The following is a 25,107-nucleotide window of genomic DNA, read 5'->3' on the forward strand; positions in this document are numbered from 1 at the left end:
TTCTTCCGCGCTTGGAGCCTAGCAATAGTATATACCGTCAACCTGCGCGAGGGACCTGAGGTTTAAGGAGGGAAAAGCCTCCAGCGCGGGTCTAAGAGAGGCTACTCTGGCGCGGGGCGGGGCTCCTGGCTGCCGTTGCCGGGGAAACCGTTCGGGCGTCCCTAGTAGCTCTGCTCGACCACTTTCCAGCGTTAGCAATAGGTGGAGTGCGGGCCAATCGGAAGAGGCCGGAGGGGCGGGGCGGGCAGTGGCCCGGGGAAGGCTGGTCCGCGGCCTCGCTCCCTGACTTCCGGGTCGCGGTGTTTGCAGGGAGAGTTCCGTCGTTTCCGTTGCCGGCTGTTTGCAGTGGGGAAACCGAGGCAGCTTCTGCTTTCCCTAGTTCTTCCGCTCCTGTGAGGTGGCTGCTGTTTCTTTTCCTCTTGCCCGGCGCTGCATCGGTGCGGCTGCGCTGAGAGTGCGCCGGCTGGCGAGCCCCTCGGGGTTCTGCGGGAACCCGGGGGCGCCTGGGCCGGCGGGTCTTTGTGCTATCCCTGGCTTCCCATTCGCGGGCGGCGCGCTGGCGGGGGGTCGGCGCAGGAACGCCCCGACCCCTGGGGTGCTCTGGCTCCGCGTGCGTCCCCTCCACTGGGCAATTCTGCGCTTTTTGTCATAATGAGCGCGGACTAGGTGGATTGGTTTCGAAGATAATGATCAACCCAGCTGGCTATGCTGTATTTCTGCACTGACCTGCGGGGACTTGGAGTTTGACAGTCCCTCAGGCCCTAGTCCAGAGATGACGTGTCTGTGGGAATGTTTAAGGCAGGAAGGAGACGAGCAATTTTGTTTTTAAGTATCTCCCCCTCAATAGTATCTCCCCGACTTTCTCATTTAGAAGCTGAAGAATTTTCTTATGACATAAGATCCAGTTGTATCGAGTGTGTACTTAAAAAAAACAACAAAACTTGTTAGTATTTCTGCCCTTGACCTATTGAACAGAAAATGGAGAATGAGCTAAGGTGTTATATACTCCATGTTCAATTTGTATACTTCAGTTTGTTAGCCATAAGTAGTGTTTTTATTTGCTGGCATCACCTGACTGGGACAGCTGTAACGAATTATCCGCAAGGGCTAAGAAGACCATATTCTATAAAAACAATTCTGATATTTTGGTATATTTTAATTGTTGATTAGTTGGGGTCTTCTTGATCTTGAACTATTGAACCCCAGTTCTCAAAGGATGAGAAATTAGGAAACTTAGATATGAAATACAATTATTTAGCAAAAAGTGCAAACCATTCTGTTGTTCTTTCAAGCCATTGAATATTTGACTAAGTTGTTTGAATTTTAGTTTTGAAAAAGTGGTAATCTAAGTGGTATATATTACACCTGCCATTGTTTTTAGATGCCTAATTAAACACTGTCACAAAACAAACAATGGAATAATAGATACTAACGATTTGAGATTTGATCAGTTGTATAAACTAATTTTTTTAATTTTAAAATTCAGTTTAAGGTCATTAAGTTTGTCTTGTATACTTCCCTCTTCCAGGAAAAAAAAAAAATGTTTGTTTCTTTGTGGGAGTTCTTCTATGGGCACTTTTTTCGATTTTGGATGAAATGGCTCTTACGACAGATGACTGGAAAGTGTGAATTGCAGCGAATATTTGATACCTATGTAGGTGCACAAAGGACACACAGGATAGGTAATGTTATTTGAAAAAGAAAAAATACTAATAAAAGCTTAACTGAATATTTTTCTTAGCACTCACAGTTGACAGATGTATTTCTTGTGTATCCTAACAACTCGCTTAAACTGAGTTTCATATGCTTTGAAACCCCACTTTGACTCCTTCAGCACTAAAATTGTATGACTTTATAGAAAATGCTTAATTGCTTATTTGTGGAAAGAATTATCTTCTCTGACTCCTGAAGTTTATCAGTAATTCCTTAGATTGTAGTTGTAACCTATTTTCTGGTAAAAAATCTCTATACTTACATAATCCCTTTGAAAATTTCATTCAAATGGTGGGAAGAATGAGTTTCTCAGTCTAGATCCATTTTTATGCTTAGCATCTTCATCAGTCCTTTACTTTTTTACTGTTACTTATGAAAGGACAGTAATTAGGTATCCAGTGGTCTGTGGGAAAGATTATTAGACTCATTCTCACTATCCAGTGATCACATTATATTGAGCATTTGAAATGTGACTAGTCTAAATTGAGATGTGCTGTTTAAGTGTAAAATAAAAACTGTATTTCAGAGACTTTGTAAGAAAAAAAGTCTCAGTAATTGTTTATATTCTTTTTATGTTGAAATGGTAATATTTTACATATGTTGGGTTAAAAATATATTAAAATTAATTTTATCTTTCTTTTTACTCTAATGTGGCTATAGAGAATTTTAAAGTACACAAATGGCTCACATTTTGGCTTGCGCCATATTTCTGTGGAACAGTGTTGCTCTGTTACCTTCTAAAATAGATCAGTTTCCGGTGCTTCATTGAAAATATTACTCTAAAATTTGAACACAGATGAGTAAGAACTGTGGTTTGAAGTCACTTCTTTTCAGCCAGGGTGAGGAAGACCAGGGAAGTGCTGTAGCTCATGCTTTATGTTAAATGGAAAATTGTGAGTTAGCTAGATTTCCTTTTGTGTTGATCAAGTGTGCTTCGACTGAGATATCAGCCCCTGTAAGGTTGAGAGAGTGGAGCATTGGCAATTGGAATCTGTATCCAAGACAACATTGGAAGAATGACAGACAGATGCTGCCTCAGGGCAGCTGGTTGATTAAGCTTAATTACTTTCCTAGTTTTCTTACAACTTCATGGCTGACTTATATTATTGCTGCTCTTTTGATTTGCCCTTTTGACTATTCAGAAGAACAAAGTACCTCTTGATAAGAAATCTCTTCAGACAGTGTAGGTTGGTGTTTTATAGTGTGGGAGAAGAATATATATATAAAGGCATTTGTTTGTGGCAAAAGCATTTTTCTTAAATTTTTCAAATTATTGAGAAAAGGAGATTATTTGTAAATGTGCCAGAAAATTTTTTGAAGAGACCAATAAAAATGTTCCTGTGATTCTTGATATAGAAACCAAGAATGGAGAAGCTATTTGCTATTTATCTGTTGACAGAATGGTTGACCAGATAATCTGAAGTTGTTGCTCCGTTGTTGTAGATTTGTTTGCTGTCACCTCAGATCTAAATGCTCAGGCTAACAAATGAAAATGCAGCAGAGAGCACTTGCATCATAGTTTTAAGATGAGTTCCTGGGACCTGAGCTATTGTGACACAGTCATGGGTGAATTTGTGGTGGTTAGTAAGACACTTTGGGGTCTACACAGAAACAGATGATCCCAGGTAATGAGGTTGGTGTCACCTCTTTATTGGTATGTTGTGTTTGGTTGAGCTTTTTGAAATCATACATTTATACTGTAAGATTAAATTTTAAAATGTTTGCTGTTACTCATGTAGAAATTATATCTTCTGGAACTATTAGTTTATTACTGGTTTGATATTTTTACTAGTTGTTTATTATGGAGTAATTCACAAATAGCACTCAAGTAGTAACATCTCTCTTTTTTTTTTTTTGTCATTTCAGAAAATTCCTTGACATACTCCAAGAATAAGGTAGGATAATATAAATGCGATAACTCTAGAAAACTTAACTTGGACATATTTTTTCTTAAAAAAATAAAATGCCTTGTTAGATGAGTGTTTTCTATAAAAAGAGCATTGAGTGAAATTTTCCCCCTTTAGAGGTAATATTCTGTTTTCAAACATTTCTCTGTGTATGTGTGTTTTTCGTGTGTATTTCAAAGAAAATACTTGAATAATTTGTCCTGTTTTGAGGTTGTAACTTGCTTATTTTGCTTTAAGAGTTGATAGCTTTTGGGAAAACAGGGCCTTAGGGTGAAAGTCTTCTTTTAGACTGTCTTCAGCATAGATTATATGAGAGAAAAGCAGCTTAGGATAAAGAAAACCCTGGGTTGTGTACCTTTTGAGCTAAAATAATTCATAACTCATGCTGTGTATTAGTTAAGCTTTTGCTGTGTAATAAACTATTATAAAATCTCAGGGGCATAAAAAGATGTGCTGTTTCTTGCTTATATGTCTATGAGTCAGCTGGAGAAGCCTTACTTCAAGCTGGGGCCAAATTCCTGTCCACTCCATTTGTCTCATCTGGGACTCACGTTGGGGGTTAGCAGGTATCTGGTGAATGTCTTCACCATGGATAACTGAAGGCCCAACCACACAAACATATTTTAAGTCTCTTTGTTTCCTATCTTTTAGCAACCTGTTAGTTAAAACAGCTTACATGGCCAAGCCAAGTCAAGGGGTGGAGAAATATGATATGCCTACCATAGGCTATGGTAGGGAGTACGTTATATAATTCAATCACAGGGTAATGAAGAATTGGGACCAATAATACAGTCTGCCAGAAGCTGCTACTTCCCTATTGTAGTTCACAATTTTGTCTACACATAGATTATTTGGTGTGGCAAGAATAGAATATGGGTCATCTAGATCATTGTTTGAAATCCCATAATAGATCACAACTAGTATTAAACAATAATAGGAATAGAATAGAAAATATTTAGAAATCAGTGGTCATAATATAGTTAAATATGTTTTAGGAATTTTGTATACTATTATAATTATTTTAAATATGTATGTGTGCATCTGTATATATTTTAGACATCCACATGAATGTTCTTGGTCATGATGTAAAATGTGGCTCAAGGTCAAAAATGTTGATTTGCTACTATCTAGTGATATGAGGTACTGAATCGTGCAAGAAATAAAATGGACCTTCTTGAGTGTTGCAAGCATATCTGTTATGTTCTGGAGAGTAACCTTTAAATTAGGTACTATAATGATTTAGTTATACTTTAAGAATGGTCTGTGTAAGAGTAACTCATACATATAAGTGAATATTTGGGGGAAAGAGTCCAGAGTTCTACTCCTTTGTTCAGAATTGTTAGAAAGTGGTTAATATATATATATTTTTGAGACAGAGTCTCGCTCTGTAAGGCAGGCTGGAATGCAGTGGCGTGATTTCGGCTCACTGTAACCTCTGTCTCCTGGGTTCAAGCAGTTCTCTTGCCTCAGCCTCCCAAGTAGCTGGGATTACAGGCATCCGCAACCACACCTGGCTAATTTTTGCATTTTTAGTAGAGATGGGGTTTCACCATGTTGGCCAGGCTGGTCTCGAACTCCTGACCTCAGGTGTTCCTCCCGCGTTGGCCTCCCAAAATGCTGGGATTACAGGCGTGAGCCACCACGGCCAGCCAATATGTTTTTTAAAAATGAGAATATGGAGGTCCTGAAAGCTAACAAGTTGCTGGTTCTAAAAATTTATTTATACCTTACCTATTTATATAGTTCCTTTATTTGAAATATAGGGTTCAGTTTCCCAAAGTAACAATATTATAAATTGTAGCAGATGTACTTGGGGAGGTGCTATATTTCAGGTCCATTACAAGAGTTGTTCTTAAACTTAAGGATGAATCAAAATCTTCTGGAGGCTTGTTAAAACACAGATTATTGGGCCCCATCCCCAGAATTTCTGATCTGGTTCTGATCCTATTTCTGACATATTCCCAGGTGATACTTCTGCAGCTGTTCCTGCTGGTGGGGAGGAATACTTTGGCAATCTATTAGTGTTTTCGGTGGCTTTGTTTTTTTTTTTTGCAGCTGCCATCTTAGGTTTTAAATAATAATGTAGCTGTTGAATAGTTGAATAATAAATAAGTTTTATGTCATTAGTTTAGTTTTCTTTCAATGCTACGGTGATATACATTTGCATTTTTGGGCCTCTACCTTTCCAAAATCTAGACATTAAGTACCTGACCTTTATATAGCAGCATAGGCACTATAGTTGAAAAATGAAGCATTCACACTCTGTGAATATACTAACTCAACAGTGTATATAGTCTCCTCAAATTTGCTTGTGTAGTGAAAGTCACTGTTGATGTTTATTGCCTGCAAATGTGTGCTAGTCATCTAATTTGTAACCTATCATGGTTGATATAATAATTACTTTTATGTTCATTAGTTTTATAATAAAATCATATGCATAAGCATATTATTTTCCTACAAAATATATGATGTGATTTGTATATGTAGTTCCACCATTCTTCATTATCACCTATTTCTTCTTTAGCTAAAAAACAAATGTGGTTGAGAAAATGGTCTTTGAGTACTTGCTTGGTTTGAGGTTAAAAGAAAAAAGTTTTGGAGTCACTATCCTAAGAAATTCTTTAAGTATTATATATTCCAGTATTGAAAATGCCTTCAAAGTAGTTGAATATGTGAGAACTTAGAAAATGAGTGAATTGTATTTCTTCATTTCTCCTCCATCTACCTGTTTGTTGTTTGTTTGTTTTGTGACGGAGTGTCACTTCGTCACCCAGGCTGGAGTTCAGTGGCATAATCTCGGCTCACTGTAACCTTTGCATCCCGGGTTCAAGTGATTTTTCTGCCTCAGTCCCCCGAGTAGGTGTGACTATGGCTTCCACCACCACGACCGGCTAATTTTTGTATTTTCAGAAGAGATGGGGTTTCACCATGTTGGCCAGGCTGGTTTCAAACTCCTGACCTCAAGTGATCTGCCCACTTTGGCCTCCCAAAGTGCTGGGATTACAGGCATGAGCCACTGCGCCCAGCCTTCATTTTGTTTTTGATGAACTAAAGACTTAACACAAGATTAGAGAATAAGCCAGAGATTTGCAGATGGATAAAAAAGCGATAGCCAATTAACTGTTGTTTCAAGAAACATACCCCAAACATGAATAGAAAGTGAATGAACATATTATGCAAACAGTATAAAAAAGCTGTTGTGGCTTTCAAAAAACGTACACTTGAAGTACTACCCAATACTAAACTTTTTTTTTGTAATAAAGGATTAATTTATCAAGAAAACAAATCTTAAAAATTTATGTACTTATTAACAAAGCCCCCAAATACATGCAGCAAAAGTGGACAGAACTAAAGGGAGAAATATATGAATCTACAATTGTAGCTGGAAATTTTAACACGTTTATCTCAATAATTGACAGAACTGCAAGACACCCTAAAAGTATCAGAAGGAATATATAGGATTTAAATAGTGCTATCAACCGTATTGACATAGTTAACATTTATGGAATGCTGTACCTAGCAAATACAAAATGCATGTTCTAAGGTACACAGAGAACATTTGTATAGATACACGATATGTTGGGTTTTTAAATAAATCTCAGTAAGTTTCAACTTACTAAACTTACACAGAGTATGTTTTCTGCCCCCAGCAGTGCTAAATTAGAAAATCCCCAAATATCTGAAAATTAAACATCTCAGTAACCCTTGGGTCAAAAAATTCATGAGGGGAAAATAAATGAAAACACAACACATCAAAATTTGTGGAGTGTACAAAAGCAGCTTATAAAGGCCTAAAATTAATTATCTATACTTATACCTTAAGAAGCTGCAAGAGAGCAAATTAAAGCTAATGTAAGTAAAAGAAGGCATACTATAAAAATAAGATAAAAATTAATGAGATTGTAAACAGATAAAAATAGAAATTATGAAAAAACTGAAAATCTGATTATTTGAAAAGAGTACAAATATTAATAGTCCTCTAGCAACACCAATGAAGCAAGAGAGAAAACCCTGATTACCAATGTGAAGAATGATAGAAAGGTCATCACTACAGCCTATAGTCATTCAAAGTATAATAAGTCGATACTATGAACAACTTTATGTCAGTAAATTGTTTCATTTTATATGAAATGGACAAAGTCCTTGAAAATTTATCAAAACTAACACAAAAAGAAATCTAAATAGCCATGAACTTTAAAAATAAATAGAAACTAATTTAAAATTTTTGCACAAATCTCCAATCTTGGCTTCACTATTAAAGTCTTGTTAAACATTTAAGGAAGAGGAAATAATACCACCATTACATTAACTCCTAGAAAACAGAATAGAAAGAAACACACTTTATGGGACTAATATCACCTTGATACTAAGGCTAAACACAGACAGTGTATAAAAATTACAATTCAATGCTCTTTATGCATATAGGTGCAAAAGTCCTTAACAGAATACTAGCAAACTGATTCCAGTAATACATAAAAAGGATAATATGTTATGATGTGTCATATTCAGCTTACATATATATATATATATATATGCATACAGAGCCTTGCTCTGTTGCCCAGGCTGGAGTCAGTGGTGCGATCTAAGCTTACTGCAATTTCCACCTCCCTAGTTCAAGCAATTCTCTCACCTCAGCCTTTCTAGTAGCTGAGATTGTAGGTGCACGCCACCATGTCTAGCTAATTTTTGTATTTTTAGTAGAGACAGGGTTTTACCATGTTGCGCAGGCTGGTCTCGAACTCCTGACCTCAGGTGATCTGCCCACCTCTGCCTCTCAAACTGTTGGGATTACAGGCATGAGCCACCGTGCCCAGCCTGTCATGTTGAATTTTAGAATCAATGTATGTAGTTAACCATATTAACAGAGTAAATCAGAAAAATATGAACATTTTAGCAGATACTGAAAAACTGTTTTGATGGAATTCAGTCCCAATTCATCATTAAAAAATCTCAACTAGGCATAGAAGGAACTTTCTCCATCTATGAAAGGCTGTGAAAGGCGTGAAGCTAACATGATACGTAACACTGAAATATTGAATGCTCTCCACATTCAACTGGGAACAAGACAAATATATGTACTCTCTATGCTTTTATTCAGCATCATACTAGAGATCCTAAGTAGAGCAGTAAGGCAAGAAGAAGAAATATAAGACATAATGATTGGAAAGAAATATGTTAACAGATGACATACTTTGTGAATGTAGAAAATCCTAAGAAATCTACAAAACTACTGGCATTATTAGTAAATGAATTTAGTAGTGTTACAGGACATGGTATACTACTGTATGTTGGCAACAAATTTTTGGAAAATAAAAAAAGAACATTACCACTTACAAAAGCATCCAGAAAACATAAAATATTCAGGGCTAAATTTAATGAAAGGTACATAAGACTTCTGCACTAAAACTCTCAGAGAAGATTGCTGAGAAAGGTGAAAATGGAACCATATACAATATTCATTGTCCGTCCATTGGAGGACTCAGTATTATTAAGATGATAATTCCCAAATTGATCTGTGGATTCCATGCAGTTCTAGTAAAAAAACCCTGCAGATTACTTTTGAAGATTCTGAAAAGCTCATTCTAAAGTTCATAAAGAAATGGAAGGTACCTAGAATAGCCCAAATAATCTTGTAAAAGGACCCCCACGACCTGACTTTAAGACTTTCCAGTCAAAAGGTGAATATTAACAGATGAGAGAACAGAAATTGACCACACCTAAGATGTATAGTTTTTAACAAGGGTATCAAAGCAATTCAATGAGGAGAAGAAAATCTTTTCAACAAACAGTGTTGGTAACAACTGGGTATATATGGGGGAAAAAATGAACCTCAACTTCAATCTCTCACCATACATGAAAACTAATTTAATATGGATGTTAGACCTATCTTTAAACTAAAACTTTAAAGTTTCTGAAAGCAAGCTTAGGAGAATATCTTCCACCTTGGGTTATGCTACCACTTAAAAAAAATTGGAAAGTTAAACTTCATCAAAATAAAACTGCTTATTAAAGATACCTTTAAGAAAAGGAATAAGCAGGCCACAGCCTGAGAACATATTTGCACCATATATATCTGATAAGGGACTTGTATCTAGTAAAGAACTTTTATAACTCAGTAATAAAAAGGCAACAGAATTTTTAATGGGCAAGAGCCTTGAACAGTCACTTGACAAAGGTGCATATGTATGTGTGTGTGAGTGTGTGTATACACACTTGTAATAGTGCTCAACATTATTAGTCATCAGGGAAATGCAAATTAAAATCATAATGAGAGGATTCTACATATCTACTAGAATGGGGTAATGAAATTACCTGAACAGACTAATGATACTGATGATGTAAATACCAGTTGGAGTATAAGATGATACCACTTTAGAAAGTAGTTTTGGCAATTTTATTGAAAGTTAAACACATACTGCCCTATATCTTAGTAATTTCGCTCTTAGATGTCTAAGAAATGAAAATATATATTTACCAAAAGTGTAACAAAGAATGTTCATAATAGCTTTTTCACAATAGCCCCAAACTGGGAACAATGCAAATTTCTAGCACCAGGAGAATGAATAAGCAAATTGAGGTGTATTCATGCAATACAACTCAACAATTAAAAGGGACAAATTACAGATAAGAAAAAGAATGTGAATATGAGTAAGAAAGTGGATGAATTCTAGAAACATTATATTAAACAAAAGAAGCCAGACACAAAAGAGTACATACTTGGATTCCATTTATATGCACATAGCTAAGCTATGATGATAGAAATCAGAACAGTGGTTGCTTCTTGAAGGAAGAATTGATTGAAAAGGGGCATAAATGAACTTTCTGGGATGATAGAAATGTTCTGTATCTTAGTAGGAATGTGGATTATCTGGATGTATGTATTTGTTAAAATGGATCAAACATCTATGCCTTTCACTGTATTTAAATTAGAAACTAGAAACATCTAGTTTCTTAGCTTAGAAACTAGATGTGGTTTCCCATCTTAACTGCCCGAAATTTGTGTATGCTTTGGGCAAGTTCATTCAATCAGTCATTTATTCATATATATTTAACCAAGTTTTGAGCATATGATCAGTACTGTGCTATGCTAGACGCTCAAGATATAAGACTAAATAAGAGAGACAAATGCTGGTAGAGAACATAGAGAAACAAAGTATGGTGTGGTAAGTACTCTCTAACTGAAGTATGACTGTAAAAGGAAGTAGGTAACTCTAGAGCTGGGGAAGACTTCACAGAGGAGGTGACATTGAACTGGATTTTTAACGTTTTAGGAGTTTGTAATACATGCAAAAGGTATGGCAAAGGACTGCCTATGGTGAAGGTAGTCCTTTTACCAGCGCTGGTATTTAAGATTCAGTGCACTTCCTGTACCCCTCTTATCTCAGGATTGGACAAACTAGACTTTGTTGACCATATCTGTATCTTTATGGATTGCTGTTAATCTTTGACCATTTTCTTTTCACCTTTTACTTTTCTCTGGGGAAATCTCAATCTCAATCTCAATCTCAATCTCTCTCTCTCTCTCTCTCTCTCTTTCTCTCTCTCTCGTCTTGGGGTGTATCTAAACTAAGACCTCTATTTTTATTTGTCTTACCAGTTTTGATTTGAAGTCTTAGTTTGTGAACTGTTCTTCAGTATGCACAGTAAATTCCTAGTTTTCAAATTTGATCTGATTTTGGTTTTGTCAATGTTTGTTACCAGTGGTGATCTCTGGAAACAAGGTTATGCGATTTAACTCTTTTTTTCATTTAATTTTTTAAACTTACGCATTCAAGATTTTTTAACATTTTATTATGTAATTAATATATCTGCTTCATAAACACACTGGTGTCAGCCCATTTGCTAAGAACTCATCAGCTGAGAACCTGTTGACTCAGTTGAGGAAGGCTTCCTCTGATACATCATGTTGCTGTTTTTTTATTATAAAACTATATGAGCTTGGCCCTAGAGAAAATTTGAAATAAGCTGGTTGAAACAAATTGAGTTTGTTTTGCATTTTGATGTCAACTTTATAAGGTTGATAAAATGCCTCAAAACTTACTCTTTTTCAGCTATAAAGAATTTTTCTCATTTGGCTTTCTTTCACATAAATAGGTTTTACAGAAGGCAACATGTGTTGTTCAGAATGAAGTGGACAAATGTGTAGAAGATATTATGAAGGAAAAGAATATTAACCCTGAGAAGGATACCAGGTGTGCTGTTTTTACATTATTCTTTTTTATTATGCACTTATAACCTGTGAGGTGTATAGATCACACACTGCTGTAACACTTTAGACCTGAAGGGTTTGTGGAGATGATCTGATTCAGTACTGTCACTTCACAAGATGAGCAGTCGAGATCCAGAGAGGGCAGTGATAGAATTAGAACTAGAACCTGTATCTCTTGGTTTCCAATACAGCACTAATGCCACTATATCATCTGCCTTCTTCAAGATGTCTTACCATGACTTTCCCAGGTTAATAACTTTGGCTACTATGTCCTTTGAAATACAGTTCCTATATCCTTCTCTAGTAAGGTCCTCCCAGGCTCCTCCATTCTGAGTTAGGTGCCTTGCTGTGGCATCTCACAGTGTTATCATACCATTTAACCCATTTTACTATAGTCATTGATTAACTCTTTTCCTTCCCCCTGTAAATTTTAAATTCCATTAGAAGAGTACTTATTCCATTTCTGTGTTCCCAGTGCTGGTATGTTGACGTAGTATTTCACATTATTTCTTTCATTCAGCATTTTCTATGTGAATATAGAGGAAGGAACAATTTATTTCAGCTGAGATGAGGAAGGGGCTAGGAGGGAACTGTGAGGATAGTTCCATACAGAGGTGGCATTTAAACTGGACCTTAATGAATGGGTAGGGGAACAGTGCCAGCAAGGCACAGAGACATAGAAATATTAGTACTTTTGTATCTGGAATGATACGGAGTCATTTATAGGTGGAGCATTGAATATGAGTAGAGTAGTGGCTGGAGAAATGATTAAAATGCTAGGTTGATACATTGCAGAGTCTTGTATGCCATACTGAAGGATATAGATGTTGTCCTCTGGTTTTTAAGCAAAAACAAGCTACATTCTTAGATAGGTATTTTAGGAAGATGGAGAGTAGATTTGATGATGTGCGAGGCTAGCAGAAGGAATAAAGAATAGAAAACTTGAGTCATTCAGGCAAGAAATGACAAAGGCATAAATACAGTAGGAGAAAGTCATATAAGGATTGCTTCGAAGGACAATTTCAGAGCTAGAAAGGATCAGGGTGTGGGGATCTTTTGAAACATTGTTGGAGAGAGGCAGGTCAGAACTTGGAGTGTTGTAGCTTGGGGAACTAATGGTTAGCAATGTCATTAATAGATTTAGAGACTAAAGAAGGAGCATGTTTCGTTAGGGAAGATAAGCAGTTGTATTTAGAGCTGAGATAACCTACTGTGGAGCTATTTGTTTTATATATACTTGGAAAATTAAGTCTATTGGTGGTATCTGGCAATAAAGATTTAGGAATGTATAGAATTGCCTAGAGAAGACATGAAGAGAAAATCCTTCACAAATCCTTACAGTTGTGAAGTCTGCCATTCCTACCATGTCTTGCCTTCTTTCTAGGGCCTTGCATCCTATGCAGTACTTTGCATGATGTTTTGTGTTTAAGGAGGCTTTTGGTGGGTCTTGTTTTAAACTGAAAGCCAGGAAATGCTTTCTAAATAGACATACAAACCACAATCTATGAAAGACATCACTTTATTGTGATAAGAAGGTATGCTTTTTAAAAACTAATTTTATCATTTTTAGTTTTAAAATCTGCATGAAGATGTGCTTACTGCAGATAACTGGTTATAAACAGCTCTTTTTGGATGTAGAAAGTGTGAGAAAAAGGCCATATGATTCTGACAACCTACAACATGAAGAGCTACTCATGAAGGTAAATTTCTGTTTATGTGGAATCGTTCAACACTGGAAAAATATATCAGGCTTTAGCTAAGTGAAGTCTCTGTGCAAATTCTAGAGGCTTGTATACTTAGGCTTATATAGTTTCTTTGCCCTTAGAGAATTTTATTACACTGGATTTCATTGATATGGAAAGATTTTTAGTTAGCTATTTTTATAATTTTCTGATAAGCATTATTATAAATATATAATGAATATATATTTATATGAATATATTCAAATAAATTTTATTTTAATACATTAAATTCTGAAATAAAACTCTGTAAAGAGAGATCCTTTCAACCAAAAACTACATGTCCACAAGTTTCAGATTTTTCTCCTACTTTTTATACAAATTGCTCATATAAGTTAAGCATTTTCAGCTACTTACAAATTGCAAATGTGTGTATCCCTTTTCAGATTATTACTTCCAATCTTTTGGGACTTATGGAATGTGAATTGCCAAGTAATGCCACAATAGATTTAAACTTTAAGAAAGTAAAAATTATTTACTTAGAATTTTTCTATTTTTTCTGAAGTATAAATACATAAGGCCAATGAGGTCCCAAAATTAGAGTAATAGACCTAGAGTAAGCTTTATAGATCATCTAGATTAGTCCCTTCATTTGAGGGATGAAGATTCTAAGGACCAGGGCCTGGAACAGAGACGAATCTCCTGCCCATCCTCTACACCTATTCCAATTTTATTTTAAAATGGTTAAAGAAAATAGCACATTGCATTTAGAATTAGGAGTTTGTTATAATGAAAAGTACTGTGGAAAGAAACATTGATGCTATCTAAGTAATAGTAAGAGACACAAGTTTAAAAGCAATAAAACCTTTTTTTTCAGGAAAAGTGTATTTTGTTAAATGAGAACAATACGAATATGTATCTCAAAGGGTTATCATATGGATTGAGTTTTTATATTTAAAGTGTTTAATACCTGGCTCTTACTGAGGATTAACTATTTCTGTCCCCATTGTCATCATTTTTCCCTTAATGTTAGGCCCTTGCTACACAATACCTTTCCTTTTTTGGGAAAAAGTACAAGTCCTAACCTTCTAGTCTAGGGAATTTTACCTTGGTGCTTCATGGTGAAATTCAGTTCTACATTGCACATACTCAGCAGTCTTACTGGGTAAAGAGCTATGTAATCCGTCTTCTTTAGGTGTAGTCCAGGGACCAACTTTACTGGAGTTAACTAGTGTTTAATATGTAGATTCCAAAGTTTCACTTTATGCTTACAAAAGTAGAATCTGGGAATGGAACCCAGAAATTCAATATTCATGCATATTAAATTTTCAATACTAGTGATTCTACACTGTGACTCTCACCACATCACTGAGGCCTTATCACTGGCATAATCAAACTCCTTGCAGAATTCATGGAGAGAGGCTAATGTAAGCAAGTCACATGTGTTGGTAATAAAAATAGTGACCAAGTAAATCTAATCTAATGATTGGATTTGCCTCATACCCAGAATCCTGACCCTGTTTAAGGCAAGATCACAAGTCTTCATTTTATTTTAGATAACAGAATACTCCTTTCATTAGGGGTCTTTATTCAACAATGCCTGAAATGGTAATGAAATGGGAAAAAATGCAAGTATTTCTGTTTTGCAAGTTTTCACAAACCATTTTTAGTCAACTTCTATAAGTTTCTTTCATTTGATGGCTTGTGATATTGAATTTAGACAATAAATTTTGTTTATTTTGCATTGATTAGTTTGTTGGTATATAATAGTTGATAGCTATTCTCAAATCCTCATCCTTAAAGATATTTATTTAAAACCAAATCATATTTTTTTAAACTGAAAACTTGTAAAACAAGCTGGAATGCTGTCATTTCTTCATGCCCTTCTGTCTTAGACCTATTTTCATTCTGATTAGGGACTAATAACCCACCCATTATAATAGAGCCTATTTATACAAATCCGAAGCAAGGGGTAAGTTCCTAAAATACCATGTTTTTCTCAAGCAAGCAGTTTACCAGTTCTGGTCATATCTGTATTAATTAGTAAATGGACCTGTCATTGTTTTAGATTTTTGTAAATTATTTGTTACCTTTTCCAAATCTATTGTTTCTATCAGTCTTATTAGTTGGAATAAATGTGCTGTATGTTTTAGGATAATTGAAAAATGTTCTAGATAAAGTCTTTGTTTAACCTATGATTTATCTACATGTTATTTGATAGCATTAAATTACTAATTATAAGCTATGAGAAGGAAAATGTCTTAATAATGGAAATATGTTTGTGCAGCTTTGGAATCTTCTAATGCCCACGAAGAAGTTAAAGGCTAGAATCTCCAAGCAGTGGGCTGATATTGGTTTCCAGGGTGATGATCCCAAGACAGACTTCAGAGGCATGGGCATACTTGGATTAATCAATCTTGTGTAAGTGAAAGTAGACTTTCTTTTCTTCCCTAAATGAAATTGCATGTAATCTCTGATCTAGTTACTTCTAATAAGAAGTGATCTAGTTGATTCATACTATCTCTGAATTTTAATTACTACAATGCTAGAAGTATTTGCTAATATTGTTGGCAACAATATGGAGATATTGGAGGCCAGGCATAGTGTCTCACGCCTGTAACCCCAGCACTTTGTTAGGCTGAGGCCAGAGGATTACTTGAGGCCAGAAGTTCGAGACCAGTCTGAGCAATTATAGTAAGACCCTGTCTCTACAAAAATAATTAGCCAGGTGTGGTGGCATTTGCCTGTAGTCCAGCTTCTTGGGAGGCTGAGGCAGAAGGATTGCCCGAGCTCAGGAATTCAAGGTTACAGTGAGTCATGATTGTGCCACTATACTGCAGCATGGGTGTCAAAGCAAGACCCTGTCTTTAAAAAAAAAAAAAAAAAAAAAAAAAAGACATTGGTGGAAATATACTTGTGTGTGTGATTTCTTTACTTACCAATGCTTTCCTCTCCTTTTTCTTTCTGATCTCCATTCTGATACCTTTTAAAGAATTATGTATACTCCTACTGCCTTTTTCTACTTGCTTTTTCTCTCTGGGCTCTGTGATTCTATTTTGGGAAATATAACCAGGTAAGGTGATAATAAAGTCTCTTCATGTATATTCTTTACCACCTGTGACAACTGATCTACCTACATTCCTGACTTTATACGTATAGACTACCCTATGAACTTTCTCTCCTTTATCTTCTTTAATACTTATGATTAGCTACATGTATGAAATCCCCAAATATGTAACTCAAATCACAATTGATAGCCAAAACTATTCTAGAAGATAACCTGGAAGGTGAATTTCCTCCTATAATGATATGCAGCTGTACAAATTGTAGTGATTGGCTCTGTTCATGATGTGATTTATAGACTATAAAATGTCTAGAATGGGAAGGCTAGCCTATTAAAGTTTGGATAATTCTTACTGTGAAAAAAATCCTGAAATTGGCTAAATTAGGTTGATATTGATGGTTTTTCTTATTGTATATAGATGTATATTTTTCACCATTTGATACTGTTAAGGTAGAGTGTAACTAAATTTAGGAAGGAAATTAAAAATTGTTCTATATTACAGATTGAACATTTTAAGAGTAGTTTGACTATTAAAATGTAATGCTAAATTATTACAAAAATGAAATATAAATAGTTAAGGCATTTTAGAGTCAACTAGGGATAAAGTAGGAAAATTAGAGTACTTAGGAAAGCACTGTATTCAGCAAGACTTTTTAAACCATTTTGATGTTTACAGATCCCATAGGGAATCTGATGAAAGCTTTGTATACACTCTCTCAGAAAATGTATACACAGAAAAAGTTGCGCATAATGTAAGATGGTTTCTGGATTCCCCTTCGTTCATAAATTATCATTGATTTATGGACTTCTAAGTTAGCCCCTGGTGTAATGGGTTGAAAATTAGAGCCAGTGAAGAAATATGGAAGTGTCTATTAATACTCTATAAAAGAATAAAGTGGGAAGAGTTAATTAGAAATTTCTATGCTTTATGAAAATTTCAATGGTTATGTCCTCTAAAATGTAAATAAATCATGGAAATTTATTTTTTATTCTTTTTATCCTCACGTGAGCATCTAGTCAGTCATTTTTTGTGTGTGTCTGTCATTCTGAGATGATCCAAAGATTAAACAGATTTGTTATAGGCCAAAAGGATGTATGTGCCTAAAAATAGATAGTTTCATATACATCTCTCTTATACTACCAATACTTACGTTTATAGTTAGTATTTTAGTTATATGATTGATGAAGGAGGCTTCTCATTGCAAAAAGATTGTTAACTCCCTTCTGATTGCACTGAAAATGGCACTAAACAATACAGACTTAAATTGTAGTAGAAGGAATGAACCCTAAGTAAAAGGAAGAGTGTCCTAACAGGTACACATTGACTCTTTTATAGAAAGAGAACAAGCAAAGAAACAAAAAGAACTCTAGTTTTTTTCTTTTTAAGGTAGTCTCTTTTTATATTGTCTATTTGTTAAAATACTGTACAGTCTTGTCAACAACCTATATTCTTTACAAGATAGGTCTGATAGCTTGGGAAGTTTTGATTCAGAAGCATTTGTGAATCACTGAAGTGATTTGAGATAGACATCAGGATGGTCATGACAGCACTGAGACTATCATTTTGACAGTAGATTTTTTAATTGCTTCTAGATATCATACATTTGAATGGTGTATATTTGTTTGATTATTTTTCTTTTTAGGTATTTCAGTGAAAATTACACTAGTGAAGCTCATCAGATTCTTTCTCGTTCAAATCATCCAAGATTAGGGTAAGCTAAGTATATTAAAGAACCCATAATCTCTTGCATTTACAATGATTAGATGATTTAATGAATTTGAAGGTATATCAAGGTATTACTTAAAATGAGGTATTTTAATAAAAACTTTATAAAGGATATTACATGATACATTATTTTTTAAGGAAAAATGTGATTGTAAACCAATTTTGTATGTATTTCAGTATATTTTTATCACAAGATATAGTTTATCTATACACTGGAGATAAGGGCCCTTATAAATCTTTTTGAGAACTAGGTTTGAAGATAGGAGGAGGAAATAGTTTGGAAAAGGAGTAAGGAAAATGGGGAAATAGCTTTGAAAATTGTTAAGTGAAATGCAAATTGATATGGTTTTGTTAGCCTTATTGTTATTTTTTTAAATATTCTGATGGTATCTAATCTTTGAAAAAGCATAGTAACAATGTTAGATCATAAAAATACCATGATAATGGAGAAGAAAATATCAGATTGTCTAGTATATTTTAGAAATCAGTGAGATTTGGGGTATGTAGTCTCCCCTGCCTCTTTTTTATTTAAGAATTTTAGTTTTAGATAACATGTGAACACAGCATTATTTTTATTTCTTAGATTATATCCAGAAAAATCAACAGGCTTTAAAAAGCAAAAATGTTAAATTCTTTCTGGCATATTTTTCTTACTATGTAGAGATTATCATGAAATCAATACTGTGTTAAACCTGAAACAAAATCACTTTCTACTAATACCTTGCATAATTTTAAATTTATTTTATGAGTTATTTGGCTGGCTGGTATAACTGGTAATGTTTCTGACATAGGTATTCTTATGCAATAGTTGGAATCAATCTTACAGAGATGGCTTATAGCTTATTGAAGAGTGAGGCTTTGAAGTTTCATCTCTATAACTTTGTTCCTGGTATACCAACAATGGAACACTTTCATCAGTTTTATTGTGAGTATTAAAATGAGTTAAAACTAGATCTTTCTAAGATAACTCGTAAACCGCTAGGAAAGTATAATATATATTTTAATCTATTGTCTCTGTGAAGTATGTAACTTATGTTTATCATTTTATTACTTAGGATCTTTGAAAAACAAGAAAATAGTGGAAGATGAGTCCCCAAGAGTATTCTGTGCTTCAGTTTTTATATTTGCTGATTATAAAAGGCAGTATTTCACATGTAGACAAATGTAAGATTCATGTAATTTTTCTTTAGGCATTCATTTTCCAGCTAACTGCAAAATGAATTTTCCCTCTCAGATGCTGGTTAATGAATGCTGTTAAGGACAGACCATTTGCAGATTATTTTATTATTTTTGGAAGGAAATTTAATTTAGAGGAAATTTTCGCTTCCCCCGACTTGAATTTCAAGGCCAAATATTTTTGTGGTAGGTTAGGGGTACTTAGTAACTGTTCCTAAAGCTATCCTTACTCTCTCTATTCCATTCACTTTTAGTAATAATATTTGAATACTGAAGGTTTAATTGAAAGAATCCAACTTCTGAAGCTATTGTTCAGAAGCAAATATTTCCATTCTAGTTTATCTTCACCCACTACTTTTCTTGATCTTTTCGTGGTTTTAGAATGTCATTTGCATGTTGGTACTATATAAGGAATGACTTAGGTAATAGGTGACCAAATCATAATTTCTTCATCTCCATTGTTGAAAGTATCATTCATGTCTCTTTTTCGCAGAAGCTTTCCTGCCTTTACTTACACACTAATTCCAGTTTTGTCTGCATCTTAAATTTCCCTTGTGGTTGTCTGTTTCTTTCCCTCTCCGTTGTAACTGCACAGTATCAGGCCTTTGTTACTAGGTTACTGTAATAGCCTTTAGCTGTCTGTTTATGATAACACTCTTCTATTTCTTCTCCACATTGAAAGTATAGTTATTTAAAATGAAAATCTGATCATTTTACTGCCAAAAATTCTTCAAAGGATTCCCATTATAAGGCCCTGCATAATCTGAACCTTGATATCTCTTCAGACTCATCTTTTGCCATATACCAGCTCCCCTCTCACCCCCACAAAGTCTATACTGGAGGCATCCTCATCTTCTTTTAGTTGCTCCAATGTATTATGCTCTGTTTTGACTCTATGCCTTTGCAAGTGACATTCACTTAACCTGGAACACTATTCCAGCGCCCTCTGTCATTTCCAGGTGATGCCTTCTCATCTTCCAAATCTCAGTTTAGGCATGCTCTTCTCTGGGAAGTCTTACCAAAGACTTTGTTCTTTCAATTAGCCATTTCTCATCAGTTAGACTACACACCTGCCTCTGTACCTTCCCTTCATTATTTACTGTGTGTCAGGTATTGTTCTAGGCCCTGAGGATATAGCAGAGAATCAGGGTCACTGCATTCAATGAAGAGCTGTCATGTTCAGAATCCAAACCTCCCCCTAGTGCAGTGTCCACCTCCAGATATTACTTCATTTCTCTGCTCTTTTTCTTTAAGAAACTTTTAAATAAGTGCTATTTTACGTTTCTTCATCTCCAGTTTTTATCAAATTCCAATTTGATTTCTCTCTCCATGACTGATGACACTGATTTTTCTCAGACACCTTTTTTTTTTTTTTTTCTCCCTAATACAATTGCTGTGTTTTTTCTTCGTGTTATTTGATCCTTTTAGTGGCACCGGGCATAAATGACCACAGGTTATTATCATGACTTTTCTGATGTCACATTCTCCTGGATTTTCTCCTGCCCCACAGGAATTCCTGTAGACATCCACTGCCTTACTAGATGTAGGATCACCTCAGAGCCCAGCCCTGTGCCCACTCATCTCTTTAGCCCTCATATTTTTCCTAAGTGATATCCTTACTTGAAATGCCAAATGTGCATTAAATGCCAAAATATATATCTTCAGCTCAACCTCTACTTTAACCCCAGCACTGTATGTCTAGATCCTTTTTCTCCCTTAATAGACAAGGATAAAGAATCATATGGGATGTATACACAAAGTAGGAGCCAGTGCAACATGTTTTTAAATGGTGGGACAGGTTTCAGGTCCCTAAGGACAGCATTGACGATTCTACCCAAGTGTACTGAAGATTTCTAGCAGGCATGAGATGCTTTCCTTTACCATTCCAAAGTGTTGTTGCTGGGACTTTGCTAACTTGCCTCTGATTTTTTTTTTTTTTTTTTTTTTTTATTTTTATCCCCTGTTCAATACCTATTGAACATAAATATGTATATTAAAAAAATTTAAAAACTCCCAAAACAGTTAAGCAGTTTCCCATATCTCAATATATACAGGAGAGAGGTAGGTTAGAAAGCAGTGCAAAATGACCTCTGTGCAGTATTTTTTCCCCTAAAAACTGGGGCACTTGAGGATCTATGGGAACTGTTGCTCTTCAGCAGCCTCACACCATCTGTCTTCTGCATATTCCTGTCTAGCATATCTCCATTCTAGTTTTGTAGGGTCACAATTTTACCTGGACGTCTGTTTTGTTGGTTCCAGAAAAAATAGTAACACCTCAAGCTTGTATAACAAAAAAGTTATGCCTCAATAACAACTTTATTGAGGTATAATTTATATGCCATAGAATTTACCCATTTAAAATCTACACTTAAATGAATTTTAATGAACTAAATTGTGTAGCCATCATCATAATACCCTTTTAGAACATTTTTATCACTCCAGTAAGATCTCTCATGCAAGTTTACAGTTAATCCCCCTTCATATGGTTTTCTTATCCCTAACCTCTGTAGTAGATACATGCAGGGAATTTCAGTTTTAGACATTTCATGTGGTAATTTCTCAGAGTCTAAGAGTTCCAAACTTCTGGACTCAAAAGGAAAAAATATGTACATCATGGAAAACAGCTCTTTTCCATCCCTTTTTGCAAAGCTTTGTGAGTCTTATGCTAAGGATAGCCTGCCAGTTTCCTAGAGTTTCAGTATTTTTTCCTGCAGTTTCCTGATGTCACATTAAATCACCTTAGCTATTATAGTCTCCATTCTTCAAGTTTGTCTTTCTCTGACACTGGTTTATATTATAGACCAACAACCTCGCTCTGAAGCAAGAAGTTCCTGGTGCTTTAACTTGAGCAGTTTGTTCCAGGCCCAGGTAGTCATTTGAATGGGCCACATTACTGGCAGTAATGAAAATCCAATTTAAAGGACATAACAATGGTGAATATCTAAAACCTAATAACCAGAAATACGAAAACAAATGGTATGGCCATAAAATTTGGATAGCTATCTGCCTTATCATACTATACAGAATGTTAATCTCTAAATGTATTTATTGTACATCCCTAACAGTGTATGGGGTATAGAGATAGCAGATGACATTTCTCCAGAGTTCTTTCCTTGATTTTACTTGTATATCATGGTTGACCAAAATCTGTTTTATCATATATCGAGAATAATCCAAAAATCTTTCTTAAACTGGCTTTCTTATGAACTGATATATCAGTGTTGGAATATGATGTGTTTAACCATTAATGTTTACTTTATGACCAATATTATTAAAATGAGGTTTCCATTTTTTTCATAGTAGGCCGTCACAATAGTCTAGCCACCCTTTTGTATAAAGCCATTGGCTTTTGCAACAGAGACCACTTACAAACTGTGTAATTTGGGCACACCATTTAACTTCTCTGCACCTCTGTTTCTGCTTTGGTAGATGGGGACAACAACATAGTCCTTGTATCCTAGGGCTGCTCTGACAGCATGTGAGCATTTAGTGAACACTAGAAATATTTTAAAAAATAATTCAGTAAGTACATTTGGTTGCATACAAAGTAGGACTGGATGGTTTTATTTTTTGTTTTACTTTTTAACAATTTATTAAGGTACATGATAAACTGCACATATATGATATGATAAACTACACATCTGATAAACATGTATGATTTGATAAGTTAACATATGTATACACCTGTGAAGTCATCCCTATGATCCAAATGGTGAATATAGTCACCATCCCTGAGAGTTTTTATGTGCTTCTTGGTAATCTATGCCTCTTTCCCCTCCTGGTACCATCCTAGGCAACCACAATCTTTTTGTCACTATAGATGAGCTTGCATTTATTTTCTAGAATTGTATTTCAGTGGAACCTTGCAGTCTTTACTCATTTTTGTCTGCCTTATTTCTGCATGATTTGTTGTGTGTATTAATAGCTTTTATTTATTAATTTTTTAAATTGACTAGTTCATTTATTTTTATTGCTGAGCAATATTTCATTATATGCTACACATTGTTTATGTACTTGTTGATTGATATTTTGATGTTGGGTGGCTTTAAGTTCACATTTAAGCTTATATATGTGTGTGTGTATATATAAACAAGTTCAGTTTCATGAAATGCTTTTAACATTTTGGAGGTTAATTTGGCTACCATAATGAGGATATTGAAAACGAAAAATATTAAGCCGATTTGGAGGGGATGTATTTTTTTTAAAAAAAGAAAAGATGCTGATAGTTCATTGAAAAAAAGTAGAAATAACTCTTAGATTTAGAAATCGAGTAGGAAATAGCTTTCCTACACTTTAGCCTCATCTAACATTTTCTCATTACTTTTATTTTTGTGCTTCAGGGGTTTCTCAGGAAACTTTTCTCAAGGTATCTTTTGAAAGTACTACATCTTTTTTTTTTTTTTTTTTTTTTTTTTTTTGAGATAAAGTCTTACTCTGTCACTTAGGCTCTGGAGTGCAGTGATGTGATCACAGCTCACTAAAGCGCTGACCTCCTGGTCTCAAGCGATTCTTTCACCTCAGCCTCCCAAGTAACTGGGACTACAGGGGCATGCCACCATTCTTGGCTAATTTTTGTATTTTTTTTGCAGAGATGGGGTTTCACTATGTTGCCCAGGCTGGTCTCTTAACTCCTGGGCTCAAGTGATCTGCCCCCCTCAGCCCCTGAAAGTGCTGAAAGTTCAGGCATGAGTCACTGCTCCTGGCTGAAAGTACTACATCTTATAAGCTTGAGGGATGTTGTCGATTTTTGAGACAAAGAGTAAATGTACACTAAATCGTTTATTGAAATTGCTATTTATTTTGAACATCTGGAAACATTTCTTACTAAGTTCCTCAGGCCTCCAATAGTTTTGAGAATACTTTTGATTATTTTAATATGGGATTTAAAGGATGGTTATATACTTTGTAAAAATGAGATAGTTTGAATGTGATTTCAATATTGAGGACTATATGTTTTGTTTTTCTTTAACTGCAGGTTATCTTGTCTATGAATTTGACAAGTTTTGGTTTGAAGAAGAACCAGAAAGCATTATGTATTTCAACTTATATAGAGAGAAGTTTCATGAAAAGATTAAAGGACTTTTACTGGATTGTAATGTAGCACTTACTTTAAAAGTATAAATCATCCACTGTATCTTCTATTTCTACCACATTTTGCACATTCAACAGAATTTATATGTTGTAATAGAAATTATCTGATCAATTTACACTCTTATATATAATTTCCTACAAAAATATTTCAGAAATTCTATTTAAGAAAGCTAGTGGACAATCAGTGTATGTTTACAGTTATTTATACACTGTTCTCCAAAGGTACCTTATCTTTCCAAAGATTCCTTCTGTAGAGTCATGCAAACTACAGTTTGGAACTTGGGACTTAGCCTGTTAGTGTAAAAGTAGAAATCAGGTATTTGTATTAAATTGGTTGATTAAAATGTGTAAAATCAGTTTTCTTTTTTATGTGTTGCAGGATCAAGTTGGTATCTTTTTCAAAGTTCTTTAAGTCTTTTTGGTTTTTAGTTTGGAAATGGCTGTTTTTAATTTTCTTCGTCTGATTTTATTTCTAGGTTAATTAACAGCAAGAGTGTTTATGGTTTTCTTTGTTTGCATCTTAATTACATGTCATAACGTTG

The 25,107-nt window shown here is 34.9% G+C and overlaps 1 protein-coding gene across 2 annotated transcripts; it reads left to right on the forward strand.

The window, feature by feature from the left end:
- The first annotated feature begins 265 nt into the window (after positions 1-265).
- Positions 266-24,595, forward strand: ELMOD2 (ELMO domain containing 2). Of its 2 annotated transcripts, none has more exons than XM_037740417.1 (9): positions 266-393; positions 1,533-1,682; positions 3,580-3,608; positions 11,715-11,812; positions 13,400-13,529; positions 15,796-15,929; positions 18,216-18,284; positions 19,090-19,223; positions 24,450-24,595. In XM_037740417.1, exons 2-9 carry the CDS (start codon positions 1,541-1,543, stop codon positions 24,593-24,595), a joined length of 882 nt encoding a protein of 293 aa, XP_037596345.1. In that variant the 5' UTR covers positions 266-393; positions 1,533-1,540. The 2 variants fall into 2 exon arrangements, with proteins under 2 accessions (XP_037596345.1, XP_017389751.1); XM_017534262.2 differs by having other exon boundaries at positions 267-398.
- Positions 24,596-25,107: the final 512 nt, after the last annotated feature.

The sequence above is a fragment of the Cebus imitator genome, unplaced genomic scaffold, assembly GCF_001604975.1.
Source record: "Cebus imitator isolate Cc_AM_T3 unplaced genomic scaffold, Cebus_imitator-1.0 Scaffold4, whole genome shotgun sequence".
Lineage (NCBI taxonomy): Eukaryota > Metazoa > Chordata > Mammalia > Primates > Cebidae > Cebus > Cebus imitator.

Excerpts from the sequence above, each read along its gene's own strand:
- ELMOD2 (XM_037740417.1), top strand. The coding sequence starts at position 1,541 with ATGTTTGTTTCTTTGTGGGAGTTCTTCTATGGGCACTTTTTTCGATTT. Across the intron at positions 15,930-18,215 it reads CTTGGATTAATCAATCTTGT|GTATTTCAGTGAAAATTACA; the intron begins GTAAGTGAAAGT and ends TTTTCTTTTTAG. Across the intron at positions 18,285-19,089 it reads TCAAATCATCCAAGATTAGG|GTATTCTTATGCAATAGTTG; the intron begins GTAAGCTAAGTA and ends TTTCTGACATAG.